Genomic DNA, 18,163 nt, shown 5'->3' with positions numbered 1-18,163 from the left:
TTCCTTGTTGACAACACTAATATTTTCTTATCAGAATCAGAATCAGAAATGTTTTATTTGCCATGTACAGTTTTAAGGACAGTACAAGGAATTTGACTTGGTGGTTGGTGCACAAAACAAGCAACAAAAAGAAATAAAAGAAATAAAAACAAAACAACAAAGAACAACCCAGCAACAATAATAATAATAATAATGATAAATATAAAGGATGAGGGATAAATAAAGGATAGATAGAGAATGAAGGATAAATAGGATAAATATAAATATATATATATACAGTGCAGCAGGTATCAAGCTGGTGGAGGTGGTGATCGGGGGGGGGTTCAGTGGGTGACTTGGGGTGTGTTCATGTGGATGGTGGCAGAGGGAAAGAAGCTGTTTTTGTGTCTGGAGGTTCTGGTCCTGATGGACCGAAACCTCCTACCAGAAGGGAGTATGTTTACATAAGGTTTTTTCATTCAATAATCTACGGGAGTAAAACATTCTCTTTAAAAAAAGCATATAAATACATACATATATATATACACACAGTTTAAAAAAAAAATGTATTTAGCTCTCAATCAATGCAGTTCAATTCAACTTTATTTATATAGCGTAAATTACAACAAAGTTATCTCAAAGCGCTTAACAAAAAAACAAACTCCATAGTAAGAAAGAAAGAACCCAACAAGATCCACATGAACAAGCATTTTGCGACAGTGGGAACAAAAAACTCCCTCTTTTTTTATAGGAAGTAATCTCCAGTGGAACCAGGTTCAGAGGTGGCAGCCATCTGCTTTGACTGGTTGGAGTTAGTGAACAGAAGGATAGACCATCCGAATGTCCCAGACTAGTTGAGCCGCGAACCATTGATCAGTAGATTGGCGTAATTATCGACAGTGCACCGGGGCCCAGGCACCATAATGGGCCCATAAAAAAGCAGCGCTGTCCAGATACTCCTGTTTTTGTGAATGAAACTGCTCAGGGCGGGTCGGTAAGGTAACGCTTAGTGGCTGGTACGGGAGGAAGAAATAAAATTTTTCCTATCACCTTGACACCTGTCAGTCACAATGAGTCACGATGACTCATTCAGCAAGAAAAAAAGTGGCGTGCAAAAGAGGAAAGTAAGGAGCAGGATGAGAGTGAAGCTAAAAAAAAACAACTTAGACAGGTTCTTTACTAGCTGGCGCTAGCTTGCCAGTTAGCTACACTGAAGCGCACCAGGGGCATCATCAACACTACAGCCGCGTCCCGCTTCTCCAAGCGGCCAGAAGGAGAGACTGACCCGCCACCGCAGCCTCAGAGGTTGGACTTGGCAGATTTGGTGGCGCCCGGCACCAGTGGACCTGTTGCAGGGATTATTTGGCTCCCTAATTTGACTGTACCTCAATCTGCCTCCTCATGCCAAGAAAAAAAAACTATATAATAGCCATAAGATGAACTTTTAATGAGTGAGTACAGCGTCTGTTTGAAGTTTCACTCGCAGTGCCTATGTGTGTCCAAGCGAGTACTTGTATTTAAAAAAAAGATGTTTGCACCGGAACCTATGACCTTGATGTTACACCACTGCTCTCAATAATACCATTTACAAGTCTCACATTAAGCATCAAAAGGTCTTAGACTTACCAAGAGAAATAAACCACGTGACTTGTCTCAGTCAACTCTAGTTTAGCATTTAGTTAGCGTTAGTTAGTTTCTTGTTGCGCAGTTCCCAGATATCTGACTTTTTCAAGTAAAAAGTTATTCCAGATGGTGCTACACTCTGCATTTCATTCTGCAGTAGTTCCCAAACATTGGTCATTTAAACACCTTCCTGTTGTGGGTGTGTTTTTAATTTCTAGAATAGATTATATAAATTGCAATTACATATATTTAAACTCATGCTGCTGTTAGGTTTATTACATTACTCAAAATCAAACAATGCCATATGGTTTTTTTACTAGCTAAAAAAGCCAGACCATGACCAATGCCCCCCAAATGGTCTTTGCATCCCTACTACTTGTATATCAACATTTCGCACATAATACCAAACCCAAATACATAGAAACATACAAAGAAGCCTACTTTGATTCAAGACAACCCAGTTTGTAGTTAGTGTCTTAAAATCTAAGCAGCTTGTGTTTGCTTTACTGACACAGAAGTACAGATCTTTGTAGACGTGTGTCAACATCCAGCTTCTCCATTCCAATGCAAACAGCTTAAGGCCATCATGCAAACTGCAGTGTGTGAACAGCAGCAGGGAGATTAACTGCATAGTTATCAGGCAGACAAGGACAAAGTGCCCCGATTACAAGTTACTAGTCGTGTTAGATAGATCTCTAAGAGAAAAACATATAGAAGAGAGAAATGGTGCACAGTAACATATAATTAAAGTCACTGTACTAAAAAGAAGTCGCAATGTGAGCAGCTTAAGTTTGGTCTGCTTTGAGTCGCTGGTGGAAAAACCAAGTCAAACTCCTAGTACTAGGGGGATTACCTTTCTGACAGAATTTGTCAATATTCCAACGTGTTTGATCACATTTAGTCGTCTTAGGGAAATACCTCATCTTTAACAGAGAGCAAAGAATGTTCAATTGACAAACAATTTAGCTTTTGTAAGGTTCTTGGAGAAAGAGTTTCATGTAGGGCAAGCTTTATCATCCTTAAACTAGAAGATCTCCATTAGAAGTGTTGAAGAGGTAAAGCTCTAAAACATGCAAGACAGTGGTCGTGAAGAACTCTGGTAAGGACAGAAAGGCCGCCAATCCTTTGAATGAGTTGGGATTGTTCAAGGTTTTGCATTTACCTAAAACTGCATCAATCATGAATTTAACAGCTGGTGGATTTTATTTTCACTTCATTTCCAGTGTTAACTAGTTTTTCCCCAGTGCTAAAATTATCATAGAGTAATGTAACCTTGGGTGGAATCCAGATCAAGATTGAGGCCTTATGTCTAAATTATCCGCTGATTCTGGCAACACTCAATACAATCCCACATCAAGCGTTCTAAACCTATTACATGTTTATATACCTTTTCCAATTTCTTTTAAAAAAACCTTGACTGTGATATTTGCTTGGTACAGTTTTTTTTTTGTTCATCTCCTTTCCTGTATGTCTAGCTGTTGAAATGTTGTTACATGTAATAAACAAATCAAATCATTCTTATGCCTTGTTTTTTTTTTTCTCTTTATACATTAGTGTTAATAGCTTAAAGAACTTCGAAAACATTGAGTCCATCGGCAGTTGTTGGTCTTAAAATTCAGCCAAACTCAAAGTGGTATTGAATACCCATGACATTTACATTAGGTGTATTGGAGAGTCTAAACTGCCATAAAGAGGAGGTGTTTGTGTAAGTAAATCCCACAGTGAACTTTGAACTGTTCATGGAGAATGCTGCTTTGCCTCACAGTCCGCTGGCTCCAGCGCCTCACAACTCACATGAAACACTGTGGCACAAAAATACACACTGTACGAAATGCATCTCCTTTAAACCTGTGCTTACACAGTGCCAATGTGCTGGTTACAAGGACTCTGCTGAGATCATTAACAGTTACACAACATCGTTTGCTTGCCATTTAATTTCAATTGAAGGGGCTAAATATAACAAATTAGCTTCGGTAAAATGACATTTTAATATAATCTGTATTTATCTGACTGTTTATTGTCCATTTTACCATAGTAGTCATAAAAACGTTTTCTATCTATAAGTTGCATCTTAATGCATGTGGTCAGGTAAATAAGCTTGCTGAAAAGTCTTTAAGATAGTGAATACCTAGAAAAATCACAAACTAAGATTAAAGCTGCAGTATGTACTTTTTTTGGCGTCATTTGGTCAAAAATCTATATTAAGCTTTGAACATATTATAATTTAAAGTGTTCTGAAACGACACTGGACCTCTGCTCCACAGCCTTCACTGTGGGAGCTCTTATTCATTCCGTTGCCTTTATTCAGGCGCATCATCTCTTGGCAGATTGAACTGACTGGCTAAAACCTACTTTATCACTTGACTAGATAATGGATAAATGTTTGCTGAACAACTAAGTGAATATGAGGAAAATGGAGGCCAGCTCAGTGTGTCACAATGGACAGTTGTGTTTGGAAAACGCAGCCATAGCTTCTTCCCACACATCATGACTGAGCTTTGTCAGGAATCGGTCTCCTAACCACGGAGAAATGCAGACTCATTTATGTTAATGGTCTAATGGTCTTTCGAGTCCTGTTTTCACTTACTGACATTACTACTCTTTTGGCTGTTGTTTTTATGATTAGTCGTGTTCTTGTTTCATTTGCTGTAGAAACAAATTAGATAGTAAAAACATATCCAAGGCATCAAATTTGTATTAAAGCAGACTTTGGTTACAATAGGCAAGATCTCGCAGTACCTGACGGACTGCCTAAAAAATAAATAATATGTCCTCTTGGACAGGCTATGATTATTTGTACTCAGGCTTAATCTGGGGCAAAGAGCAACCCAGGACAAGTTTGCTTAGATCTTTGGGGAAACGATGTCTCACATCAGTTGAAATGTTTTGTGTAACTGAAGGGCACAAGACAGATAATGGGTAGAGGTTTTATTGTGCTATTACAGACAGATAAAACAATGTGTTAAACCACAACAACAAAATATTCTTGTTAATGGATAAGCAAATGTCAAAAGCTCAGATTACAGGACCTTTAACACCATAAGGAAATTACTGCAACTACAGCAAGTTAAAATTCTAGAAGCGGTGTATGAAGCTGCACTGGAATGATAGATGCCTAAACTTAGCATTACCAATAAAGTTGTGCTCTCTTAATTTAATTGACTGAAAACAATGATCTGAGTTGTAATATGTTTTTCAAACACCAAGTTATAAACAACTGCTACTTTTCATTTTCCCCACTTTGATCATTTCTTAGGGTTACATGTTCAGGGCTCGAGACTGCGACCAAAATGGTTGCACATGCGAGTATATTTTCAGTGTGTGCGAGTGAAAATTTGAACTGGTCGCATCCGCGCGAGTGTGCATAGATGACCTTATTTTGGACGGAGCAGCTGAGCGCCTCGTAACGTCCCACAGAGTGCCTCCCCCCAACCCCCTCATCCCCCAGCAGGTGAGGAGACGTGCACACTTACGCAACTTTGCTGCGGGTAATGCAACGGTGAATATAAACACCAATGTGATCCTTTGGAGAGGGCGCGGTCCGCGAACGATGCCAGGCATAATGAGCCCTTCAGTGAGTGTACGCTCACATTGATGCAGCAGTAAAAAGGAAAAACGTGCCAAGCGCAGCGATAGAATGTACATGCTCATCAGAACCAGCATGGAGGGACCAGAACTGGGACTGAAGCTGTGGTTGTCTCAGACCAGGGGTCTGCAACCTGTGGTTCTGGGGCCTAATGTGGCCCTTTGACTCTTTTGCAATGGCTCCCTATAGCTTTAAAAAAAACTATTGAAATAAATAGTTTTTTTTTTTTTTACAGAGGCTATTAATGATTAATGACAAATAAAATCAAGCTATAACAATTTGTTAACCTAAAAATAAATCACGTTGTCCAATGACTCAGCACCTTCCTACTTCACCTCCTGCAACATCTAAAGACCATCAACTTGTGCCACCACTGGAAAAGTTAGTGTAGAGCCCTGATGTTACAAAAAACTATGAACCTGAAACAAGTCGATTTGGTCGTAAATCACCAGTTTCATGACAATATGATATTTATTATTTGGACAACAATACATACAATGTTTGTTGATATGACAAAGTCTGCCATAATTCAATCTTGATTCGATTCGGGGGCCTTCGATCAATTTCAGACAAAATTATATATACTCATTTAACAACTAAATTTCACCTAAAGCAAACAACTTTATTGCTAAATGTTTCAGACATTTAAACTAAATTCATTATTTTTATCAAAAAGAAAAAAAGACCTGCGATCAATAGTTTGAGCTTCCATCAATTTGAATGGATCATTTCCTAACCAATCGATATATTGATCCAGATTGGTGGATCATTACACCTCTACAGGTAGAAATCCTACCCAATTTAGAGGCCAGCCTTTATTCACAATAGTGTAGAGCAATGATTTGGTGGGTCAGGACCCAAAAGTGGGTCGCTGATCTGTATTAGGTGGGTCGTGGAAAGTTGGTCAAAACAAATACCTAATGTCTCTCATGTTGGACTCGTCTTTTGATTTTGAAAAAAACTTGTCTTTTGACAGGCATGCTGTGGGTCATGATTTAATGTGAGACCAGTTGAGAACCCCTGGTGTAGAGTACTGGCTATAATATTGTCAGACTCACTGGTTGACTATGAAGGCTCATCTTTAAAAAAAAAAAAGTAATGATTTGAAAATCTAAAAATAAAATTGCTCAATGGAAAACTATTTGCTACATAAAGGATGCTTCACTATACTGGCCATCATGTCTTACTCTTTTCTAATAGAGTTTTAATTGACAACATGTGCCTGCAACAAACTCACAATTGCACGCTACCTCTATGCACAGACTCTAGTCTAAGCATTAAGCTAATGAGGAAGTAAAATACTAAGTAAAAGATGGCCCTTCAGTGTCAACACTACGTCAATGTAAATTGGACCCAAACAAACAAAATGAGGACAGCATCTGCACGCTGAGGGCAGCAGTCAGTCGGCCCGTCCTCCTGTCGTTTCCTCGCTCTTTTGTCAGGAACAGACAGTGAGAGAGAAACTGCTACTACACTCTTGTTTGCTCGTCCATAAAAGTCACCAAGATAAGTTTATGGCCGGCAGATGCTCAACTAAATTTGCCTTCTTCCCCCTCTTCCATCTTTTCCTCAGCCGGAGACGGGGCTTCCCGGTCACTTGCAGCGAACTAGAGTTAACCTCCCCCCCGTGTTGCCACAGAAACAGAAGAGTTGTGAAAAAAGGGGAGGATGCCAGGCGGTGGGGAGTTATGACCCGACAGAGGGAAGGAAAAGAGGAGTTCGTCTTTTAATGTGCGATTGTCCCCGTCTTGATGCTACTGCTGTCTTTCTTACTGAAACCGACACTGCTGTTGCTCTTAGGGCAGCAGTATTCACTGCTTCTGATCAGGCAGTTTAGCATGCTTTACAGCTCACACACACACACACAGAGCTTTCACCAAACGCAGCTGGCTTCCTCCAAGATGGCGGATGAGGATTTGAATCATTATGTCACAGCTGATTCGGAACCAATGAATTCTCAATGAAACAAAAAACTTCACTCTCATGTTGAGGTTGACCTCCATTATAGCCAATAAATTCCTGCTCAGCCCAATGCAACACAATCTGTTTATGCAGACACTGCATTACTCAACATTTGAGGCTCATGAGTACATTCAAACCCCTCAGCTCAGTCAGCGCTGCTGCTTAATCCAATGACATAAAAGAGGCAAACAAGTCTCAAAGGATTCGACCCTAAATCGACCTTCCTTGAAGCGAGCCAACAGGTGGTTGGTCTGCCTCCTGCCAAATATGACATCATGATGTCAGAGGAACATTCCAAACAAATCTAAAACATGACGTTTTGAGAGTCAACAGCTAGCAGAGGACTTACAGAGAGAGAATTCCCAGGGTAAGGTCAATCTCTGAGAGCACAGGCAGGCAGAGGGAAATACAGCACAACTATAAATCTACCAAGAGATGGTGTGCCTGAATAAAGGCAGCGGAATGAATAAGAGCTCCCACAGTGAAGGCTGTGGACAATTATTCCATATTGGGCAGTATTCATACATAAAACTGGAAAATAGTGATGCCTCAAAAATTCGGCCACGGTTGTGTTTCGGTTCATCCCTACTGGAAAAGAATAGCAAAGGAAAAGGTATAGAAAATATCAAAGACGCTAACAAGAAATGGCCAATAATGTTTTGTGAATTGTGTAGTACAATAATTACTAATTAGCCTCTCACTGGGTTGGAGCAGGGACACATCGATAAGTGGCCCTTGAGGACCAGGTGTGGACATCCCTGCTCTCGCCTGCAATAGTTCTTAGAGAAACTGCACAGTGAGCTATATTAAAAAAAAGTTCTCCAGCACAACATGAACTATCACAACATACTGCTACAAATAACATGAAGCATTGTATAATTAATGTAGAGAGCCATTATGTAGAAACAGCAATATAATTACAGTGATTTGCATCATATTGGACAGGTTTACACAGCACAAGTTAACCACACCAGCCTGGGGTAAAAACAATGAGGCAGAGGGTAGGGAGACAGTCCTAAGGTCCCCCTCCCCTCTGTTGAGAAGCAAAAATAAGACAAGGTACTAATCATTGTTCTTAACTCACACAGTGCCATTGACGAGATAATTCGTCATTTCAAATCCAAACGCTCAGTACCATTGACGAGAAAACTCGTCAATGGTACTTACTAGAAAACACCCTGGCGGAGGTCCCTCATCAATATCTAAGCTGTAATGTGATGTAGTGACCAAATGGTGCCCTGAAGGTGGCAGCAGCACCTTTGGATGAGAGATTAGCCACTGATGCTACCATTAGCTAAGGAGGTAGAAGCAGGGACGAGGGAGATTACGGCACTACAAAGTGATATTGTAAAGTATCCAGCAGCTCACAGCACCACATAATAACACAGAACATGTGTGGACCAGAGTGGATTATTGATTATGCTGCAATCGTGGGATAAAACCATCAACTAACCGAGCCAAACGGGTCGTCTCTGCGTGTCGGGAGGAAGAGGAAGTTACGTCTGTGTGATTGACGGGGGGTGGGGGGTAAGCAATACAGCAAGGAAACCAATTTACAGATATTACAGTTTTCAATAAAGCAAAAATTGCTTCAAAGGCTGACAGATTTTTATTTAGAAAAAGCCTGTTTTCTCAGCTTTTTGCTCTGAAACTGGCGATTTGTGTAAAACTTGTTCTATTCAACTGCTGATTACGGAATAACTAAACAAGCTACAAAAACATTTTTATCTGATAAAATAAGAGACTTTAATATTTCAGAATCTGATGTCAGATTCCAGATAGTCATAGTACAAAACATTCTGTGGGTCTTTAAAAATCATTCAAAATGCTCTAAAACAGCTGGCACTGAGGGGGGTAGAAATTCTGAAAATGGCTGGCACTGAATGAGTTAATATTCTAGGACTTCATTTATAAAACATTAAGTAGAATCCATACTAAAACTGAGCGTACATCAAAAATCTGAAAATGTCTATGGCAAAAAAAAACAACTAATTTATAAAGAGAAATAAGGCCCTTAATCTTTATTATTATTTTTCTGGCTGTGTAATGTGAAACATCCTATGGCAATCATCTATTTAACTAAATGTAGTTAGCAATGCAAATATCCTTTTAGTTTATATAGACATTTTTATGGGGAAAATGCACTGAACACAATAATCAAATGGATTTTTTTTAGTTAATAACAAAAAACACGCAATATAAACCAATAATAATGATAATGACTATGTTTGGAGGTATACAGGATACCACTGCAGTGAATGCATAAATGCATAGTGCTAAGGGTAAAGTGATGAGCATGACTGGGCTGAAATTTAACACCGACTAACATTGTAAAATGTACTTCTATGGATCTGATATTTCCATCCATTTTTTCTTAAACTGGCAAAGCTCATGTTCCAACAATATGAGTTTGATGGAGGTAAATGTAACTGTGCAGGTGAAATTCATCCCATCTGTGCCCTTGTGTAAAAAAGGTGAATAATTAGATACGTTTTAGCAACAACTATGATAATTCTGTGGCCTATGATGCACCTCATCAGAACAGCTGGAAAGAAAGTCGATATATGGAGATTTCTATTTTACGTGATACGGAAAACAACAATATCGTCTATGATAATATATTCTTATTCTAAAGCTTATTTTGTGTAAAAATAATATTTTTAGGAGTTGCTGCTTTTGCTACTTTCCTTCTGTCTGCCTCTCACACAAACTCCGCTCTGCACAAAATGCCCAACGCATTAGTACATTTGACCAAGACTTATCTTTCTGGTAATATTTTGTAGAGGAATAAATGTTGAGATTTATATTGTGTAGCATTATTTTATTTAATAAATAAGGAGATATGAAATGCTTCAGCAACCACAACATTCAGATTTACCTGGGGTCTGCCTTTCCAAGGTTTGCACACGAAGGATGGAGAATCGTCTGGTTCTTCACCATTTCCACCACACATTTAGTGTTTAATTCCTTTTCTGTTGATGAGACCAAACAAACATAATGAGAATCCATTTAAATGTTCAGCAAAAACCAGACAGTTGCATTTTTCCAGGAAGGAATCAAAGGAGTTTTAAGAAGGAAAGAAATGTGAACAAACTGGGAAACTGACTCTGGGAAAGACTTTTCCACACTTGAGAAAACAAGAAAAAGTGATTTCAATCAGATGGTTACCATCCCTAATCAATCAAATAAGCAAATAAATGCCCATTCTGACCCTGACGTGGTTACATCATGATGCAACACAAACTGTTCCATGTCCTTGGCTTTTGTTCTTTTGGGTATTTGTTACGAGAGGCTGCAGCAGTCAGCATATCTTCAGGTTCAGTAGACAGTAACAAAAATAAATTGAAGAGTCTAAAAATAGACTCACAGCTTTACAATTTTTAGAAGTAGTATGTATCACATACAGCAGTGAAAGTCATTCAACCACCATGAGAATGAAAACCACATTATATTAATTGTCTCTATCTATGGGGTGAGACCTGACGATGATGGTCTACAAAAAAGTGAGATTGCAATCTTCGATTTTTTAAAAACGGCAGTTTTTTAGAACACAGCATATGTGACGGTAAAGGTCACAGAACTGACATGTATTTGAACTTTTAACAACCTCCTGGAAAGATCCCCGTTTACCATTACCTGTTACTCAATGACATGCTTAAACCTCTATTCCAGGGTTCTACATTAACTTTCAATGGTCACTTTTTTCTTAGCACAACTGCCTTAGAAGAACACCAAGAATGTTTGATCTAATTGATAAAATAATATAATAAAAAGGATTAAATCTCCTCTGAATTTCTATTTTTATTTTGTGCTCTAACACATTTCTGTCACTGATGAGTACTGCCCTTCAACTGTGGAACCGTGTTCAGGGACCCCTGTGTAATGGTCGTCACTTACACTTGTCTGTAAGAAAAACCTCATCTGAGAAAAGGGATGGTTGTCAGAACTGACGTAGATGAGCATTAAAAACCTGGAGCTGAAAAACAAAAGCTGTTCCAAGCTGAGCCATCCTTGTCTTAGTGAAAGTAACGTTCTCATCGGTTAGAGGCCGCACTTATTTTTTACCTGGATGGTAAAATAAAAAAATTACCAGGGTCTGTTGCACATGTTCCCCTTGTAATGGAGGAACTTCTTGAAGCATAGTCTTTCGCTTCAGTACTACTCCAAAGGGAGGTGAGCAGTTAGTGCCACAACAGTGATCCTGAGCTACAAATCAGTATTTGCTCAAGGCCACTGATAATGAGTACTGCCCTTCAGCTGTGGAACCGTGTTCAGGGCCCCCTGTGTGCATAAGGATCCATCCTACTTAACTCATTGACTGCCAAAGACGTCTAAAGACATTTTTTGGTTTAGTAACGTTGACTGCCAAAGACGTCTGAAGGAGACAGTGTGACGAAGCTCTCCTGTGAATATCGAGCTTGTACCATGATGTAGTGACCAACTGGTGCCTTGAAGGTGGATGAGAGATCACCCATGATGGGCAGAGCTCAGAGGGAGAGGAAAGGAGTTTGCAAGACAGAAAATTGTACTACGAGAGTTGATGCTGAAGCTCCCAGCAGTTCACAGCAGCGCACACTCAACCAGAGCATGTGTGAAACTATGTGGACTATTGAGAGTGCGTGATGGTGAGGGAAAACGATCAAAAAAACGGGGCAAGTGGTGAGACTCGGTATTGCCAGGATGAGGAGGAAGTTGTGTGTGGGGAGACTGATGGGGGGACAGAAAGCCAAAATACAGTAAGAAATCCATTCAATTCTGACCTAGATAGCAAAATAATAAAAAAAATTGTTTTTGGAGTTTTAAAGCAGGAAACTAATGTTGAGGTGTCACTAAAACGAAAACAAAAAAATTGCTTCAAAGTCACTAACAGGTTTTTACAGAAAAGGACATTTTTCTCACCTTTTTGTCAAACTGGAGATTTGTGTGAAACTTGCCTCTATTCAACTGTTGATTATGGAAGAACAAAACAAGCTAGAAACAAAATAATTTTTTCTGATGAAACTAGAGAGTTTCAGATTTCAGATTGTCATAGTACAAAATATTGTACAATATAACCCCAATATGGCAATATGGGGTTGGCTGCTCTGGAAAGGGCTAGCAGTGAATGAGTTAACTATCCTTCTCAAGAACCAGGACTTTCTAACCAAGCAAAGTGTACGCTACTTCAAATAAAAATTAAAACCCTTCAGAACGGCTGTTCACAGGTAATTTTTTTAATGCATATGACCTCGCGTACAAAGACTTTGAAGGTTTTTATACACACCGAAGAATTCAGAGGTGTGAGAATGCATGAATCCAAGCACATTTCCGTTGAACAAATTTTAAAGTGAAGTGTAGCTCGGTGGTTCAAAGACTGTTAAAACGTGAGGCAGCAGGACAGTTTGTTGGAAGAATCACCATAAAGTTCCTTTCAATAGAATTGCACCAAAACGTGGGAAGCATGAGCCTTATGTTGTCATTCCCACTGGCAAAAAAAGTTGAATTAAAACCAGGACTGATAAGGCTCCACTGTCTAAAAGGAAAAATAGAAAATGGAAACAGCTGCTACTCTTTATTATATTAATACATTCATGATGCAAGTCCAGAATGAGTAAGAATTTGTTTAATGTTTGCAAGTGAAATAAAAGTTTTGTATATATTTTTAATACTTGCAAGTAATTACATTAATTCAATTTACTATGCTGTCAGTGGCCAGGTTCCTTCAATAAACCTGGCTGAAAGGTTTATCCTGTACTATCCTCAACTAATAGAGGATAAGAAGCTTCTCAACAAAAACCATGCAGGTGAGCAATTACTAGCTAATTATTTTCTCCTTTGTGTATTAAGCTTGCACGGACATGCAAGGATGTCAATTATTAACAAATGTGTCAGGGCAGGAAAACAGGGTGGTTTCAGTTCCTTTCTTCTGCAAGAGCTGCTTCAACTCATCACCACCATTGGTGTTTTCTTAGGAGGGGTTGTGTTGCTTTTTTAGCTCAAGGCTAATCAGAACTACACAATGGGATAAACAAAATTGCCCAGGGGGACGAATAAAGTTTTGGATTTGGAATGAAAGGCAGTCAGAATGAGTCAGAATGGCACAAAAGCTCCTTCATACAGTGAGAAACGTATACCTTAGCAAAGGTATCACGGGTGTTCTTGTCGCGATAGGGTGAGTAAATTATACCCATTAAAGGGTGTGTGTGCAAAACAGAAACTGTTAATAATCAAGTTAAACTTCCCATTTTGTGAGCTTTAGCTATTCTGTTAGAAGTCTGGGGACAGAGTCATGGAAACCTGAACCAGCCTCTGAATGTTTAACTGTAAGAGTAGCAAAAAGAGACAGATGTCTTGACAAAAAGACAGTAAGTGTGAGAGTAGGGAATGTGAATAAAGTGATGCAGACTTTACAGAGAAATCCTTGAGTTCCTCCTGCTTTGCAGCCTACATTACCCACGTGGCCCTGGTGCTCCTGCCCAGCTTTCTCCAGAGCAGTAGGGAAAATGTGATGCGTTATGGACGACAGGATGAATGTACCCATTCTTACTCGTTTATCCTTACACCATAACCAGTTCCCACTTTCCAACTGCCTTCCTTGCAGACCATCTAAGGCTGAGGTTTGGCAAAGCAGTTCTGACATGATCCAGAGAAGCCGATTTGCCCAAAGTGTTGCCATTGCCTACGCCTAAGGTTGCTCTGTTCTTCGATGGCTGCACAGCCATGGGAACATGGAGCATTATGCAATGTTAGCACATACTCATTCACTCACTCCCTTCCTGCCTTTGTCCAGCTATACCACCGCTCCTCCTTACAAGATGTTGGCCAAGTGGAAAGAACCCTGACCATTATCCCAAGTCCCAGGTTTGAGTCAGTAAAAATTTTCCTATGCTATCCTAACTACCACCATCACCACATCCTGAAGCAAATAAAGGGAAAACTGTAAGCTGTGCTGCTCAAAAAGATTAATTTTAGCAGGCTGAAATATCAAGCGGTGTATGTTTTAGGTGCCATATAAAACCATAAAACATTATTGTCATCATAAAACTCTGCATGAGCCTTTAAGACAAACAGATTAGATTGCAGAACTCGACCTGCTCAAAATGATCTGTTCTTTGTCTTTCTTTGTTAATCTTTTCGTTACCAGCAGATAAAGATGATTAAAAATCAAACTTTAACAATAAGAGAAGGGAGAAATCCAGCGTTGCTACATTAGATGCATCCCTGCCCTTTGGGATGATTCACACTTTTGTTTATAAGCCAAAAATAATTTAAGGCTGATGAGCCCTAAAGTAGTCATTCTCCTAATATCTACCTTTTGTGAGTCATGGCACACCTCATGCACTAAAAAAAATATTTGTGGCACACCCTTAAACAATTTATATCCTTATTGTGCTACTTACCGCCACCTAGTGACATGGAGGACTTTTTTTTTAAATTCTGCCTACAATGGACTTTTTCATAAAATAATTACAATCTGTGCATACACTGATTATTGAACTGAGATTTCCGACTCCAGAGTTTGACAAACAGATTGTGTTTCCCATTGACTTTGAATGACAGCAGTTGGAAAATAAGCAGCTCCCAAAATTATTTTTTATTTTACTTTTATTTTTATTTTATTTTTAAATTAAAATTTAAATAAATGTAACTGCAATTGACATAAACAAATTACAATTTATTCTGTACGATCAATTTACGATGCAACTCAGTGAGTGACAGGTGAAAACTACACTATTTTAACGTGTTTCGTTACCTAGCCAATCAATGTTATCAACTGCACTTCAAGTGTACGCTAACCTGCTCTGCTTCCAAGTTAGCGAATAGCTAAAAACAGGATGTAATACGGAAGGTAAAGGTTGCTAACCTCTGATTACCATGGCGAAAAGAACGGGCAGTGTTGCATCCACTCACCAAGAAAAAGTAAAAAAAGAAATGCGGCTCTTTCAAGGTTGGAGTATACGCGAACAGAGGAAAAGGAGGTGAAACTGGGTGAGATTTTTTCTTTTTCAAGTGAGAAAGGGCTTCTCTGCAAAACTGGCTGTGAAGTAGCGAGCGAGTTTTCACAGGGAAAAGTGTGGAAAGAATGGAAGTTGGACTACCTTAAGTGTGACATTCAACAGAAAAGTCATTTGATTGGTGTCGGAATCGTACAATGATGCAAGATGGGGATGGGGATAGAATCATTATTGCAAGAGAGTACAAAAGATCGAGAGAAGAGGAACGAGCTGTCACACAAAAAGAAATCTGACCCCGAGCAAGTTAAAAATCTCATTGACAATATTCTACGCGCCATTAAAATGATCAACACATTCAGCGCATAAAGTCAAGGCAAAAAGCAGATGGAGCCATCAACCTAAGTCTACAACCACTAGAGAAATGAGAGGACAGATGGGAAGAATAAGGTAAACTCAAGGTTCCGGTCAGATTTCTAATTATTTTAGGTCATTTATTAAGAATTTTCATTAATATTATTCATTTAATACTGTTACTAGTTTGTGTTGTAGAAATTCTAATAAAAACTGCAATTGTGTATTTTCCAGAGTTACAGCAACTGTGATGGACTAACAGTCCATCCAGGATGTGGCCCACCTCTGGTCGATGATGACGGCTGGGAAATCCTGCAGCTCACCCAATTGACTTTATTAAGAAGTGTGTGTGTGTATATATATATATATATATATATATATATATATATATAATGACTGAGTTACAGGAATTTACACAGTTTCGTTTTTTGTTTTTTCATTGTAAGTGGTTCATATTATTCTATTAAAAGTAATCTAATGGAAATACTACTGTAATTTGATTCTTTTATGTTATGATCGCAGGTTTTGCGCATCTAAAGTTGCTCACAGTGGTCTATGGAATTCTCAGGAGGTTTGTGTGTATGCTCACACTCACAAAAAATTAGGGGGAACATTGGTCAAAACTCGATAAGTTCCCAAAGTGACAAAATTAGTTATTCTGTGTCTATCATGTTAAATTTATGTGTATTTTATTGTTGTTGGTTTTTATGTTGCGTTACAGCAGTCAACCCCAATTAGCAGCCCCCAGACCAGTGGAGCCATACGTCTGGCCTGCACAGACACTGACACTACTACGTCACAAACTGTCATCATCATTACATGGAAAAAAACGGTGATCGATCGATGCTTCTTTTTTCATGACTTCAAAAAAGTCACCTTTTCTCTTTAGTACAGAGTTTTCCAACCTTGGGTTGGGAACCCATGTCGGGTCACCTGGAGTTTAAATGGGGTCGCCCGAAATGTCTATTAATTGATTAAAAATAAAATTTCTGGTTTGAAATTTATTTTAGAAATGTTTAAATTATTAATAAATAAAATAATAAAATAAATAAAACAACACAATCTTAAACAACTGTATTCTGTACTTTCACTTCGTCAAATATAAATGAATTTCATAATAAAATGCAGTATAAAAATATCTGAGCAAGCCAACTTGTTACTAATACTGGCAACTCTGTATTTTTAACACAGTATAACAAACATGATCAAAAACTAATTCTCGAAAAAAAATGTTATTAGAGTCGCCAGAAATTCTTGTCACGCTCCTAAAAAGGTTAGGAACCACTGCTTTAGTACCAAACATGGCCAAAGCAATTAGCAAGTTGAGTGTCAGTGTAGTATGAAGTCTGCACTTCCTTTTTAGTTCAGTCATTGTTAGTCAATGACTAGCAATGGTTTTAGTGTCAACATCGATAAAGCAATAATTTGCTATTATGATTATTATTATTATTGTTCTTATGTCTTAAGACCCATACCTGTCCTGATAAAACATACAGTCTGTGTATTCTGTGTAAATCTGTGTATTCTCCAGAAAAGTTTTCCCGACTGCAAAGTTTCTACTAAGCCAAGCTTTTTGCAAACAGCCGCTGCCTCAGTCTTTTGACCAACATCTACAGTTCAGAAGCTGGAAGGGGGAAGGACAGAGTGACAGACATGATTCCTCCTCCTCCTCCTCTTTTCATGGGACACATGCTATCCCATTAAACAAACACACTTGGCAATTGACCAGAGAATCTCATCTGTGCCTCTCTGTGTGCAGCTCGAGAGATTCTGCGTTATAATTGTCTGGTGCATCGGAGCATGCAGGCAGACTCGTGTGACACTGTGCCTTTGTTATCCAAGCTTTTCCAAATTTAGATGATAAGGATGTGCAGCTATAGACCAGAGTTGTTCTTCAGACATGGTGACAGTTGAAAGAAAAGAACTCAGCACTCTGAAAGCTAATTTGCATTTCCAAAATTATCATGGTGTTACTTTTCCTGGTCTAAAAATTCCTCAGCATCCAAAAATACTTTTATGATGAGTCAGTCATCAATATCTTTACTGGAACTCCTCGTGCCGATCAGCCAGTAAAAGAGACCAGCGTCTAGACCAGGGTCAGCAACCTCTGGCTTCGGAGCCATTTGTGGCTCAGTAACCAATCACCACCACCTTCTGACTATCAGGTACATCATCAGGCTCATTTCTTGTCAATCAGCAAAAATGATGCACATTTACTGAAAGCACCTAACGAGTAGACATCTTTGCTCCACCTAACTCAGTATAAGATCTTTGGCAGTGCTGGAGCGAAGCCCCGCCCCCCTCAGTGACAGAGAGTGAGAGCACAGTGGGACATTTTTTTTTAAGTTGTTCACAGAGTAACACTCACTCATTATGAGACAGTAGCTGTCTTTGAAACACCAGTGGTTCTCAAACTTTTTTGGATCAAGTACCCCTTTCTCTTATTTCTGAATCCAAGTCCCCCCCTTTGTCCGACTACAACATTTTGCTTAGCAAACTATTTAAAAACAACAATAGAGCATATTGATGGGATGAATGAGTGATGCACACATTTTAAAGAATCTCATTTTGTAAATAAGTGATTGAAACAGTATTAATTTAGTGCAGTGGTTCCCAACCTATTTTTGGTCATGACCAAATTTTACTGCATTTTAGTTGAACTAGATTCACAAAGTGAACGTATAGAAATACAGTTGTTTAAGAATGTGTGTTGTTTTAATCTAAAATA

General features: G+C 38.9%; 1 protein-coding gene across 2 annotated transcripts in view; it reads right to left on the bottom strand.

Annotated features, from left to right (window-relative positions):
* kif13ba (kinesin family member 13Ba) overlaps nucleotides 1–18,163 on the bottom strand; it is a 90,475-nt gene that overhangs the window by 63,937 nt on the left and 8,375 nt on the right. For both annotated transcript variants that reach the window (XM_028443102.1, XM_028443103.1), the window contains exon 2: nucleotides 10,029–10,122. In XM_028443102.1, the coding sequence (XP_028298903.1) occupies nucleotides 10,029–10,122 (94 nt within the window). The remainder of the gene's footprint in view (nucleotides 1–10,028; nucleotides 10,123–18,163) is intronic.

This window comes from Gouania willdenowi, chromosome 3 (genome assembly GCF_900634775.1).
Source record: "Gouania willdenowi chromosome 3, fGouWil2.1, whole genome shotgun sequence".
NCBI lineage: Eukaryota > Metazoa > Chordata > Actinopteri > Blenniiformes > Gobiesocidae > Gouania > Gouania willdenowi.
This window is presented reverse-complemented; position numbering and strand designations above follow the sequence as displayed.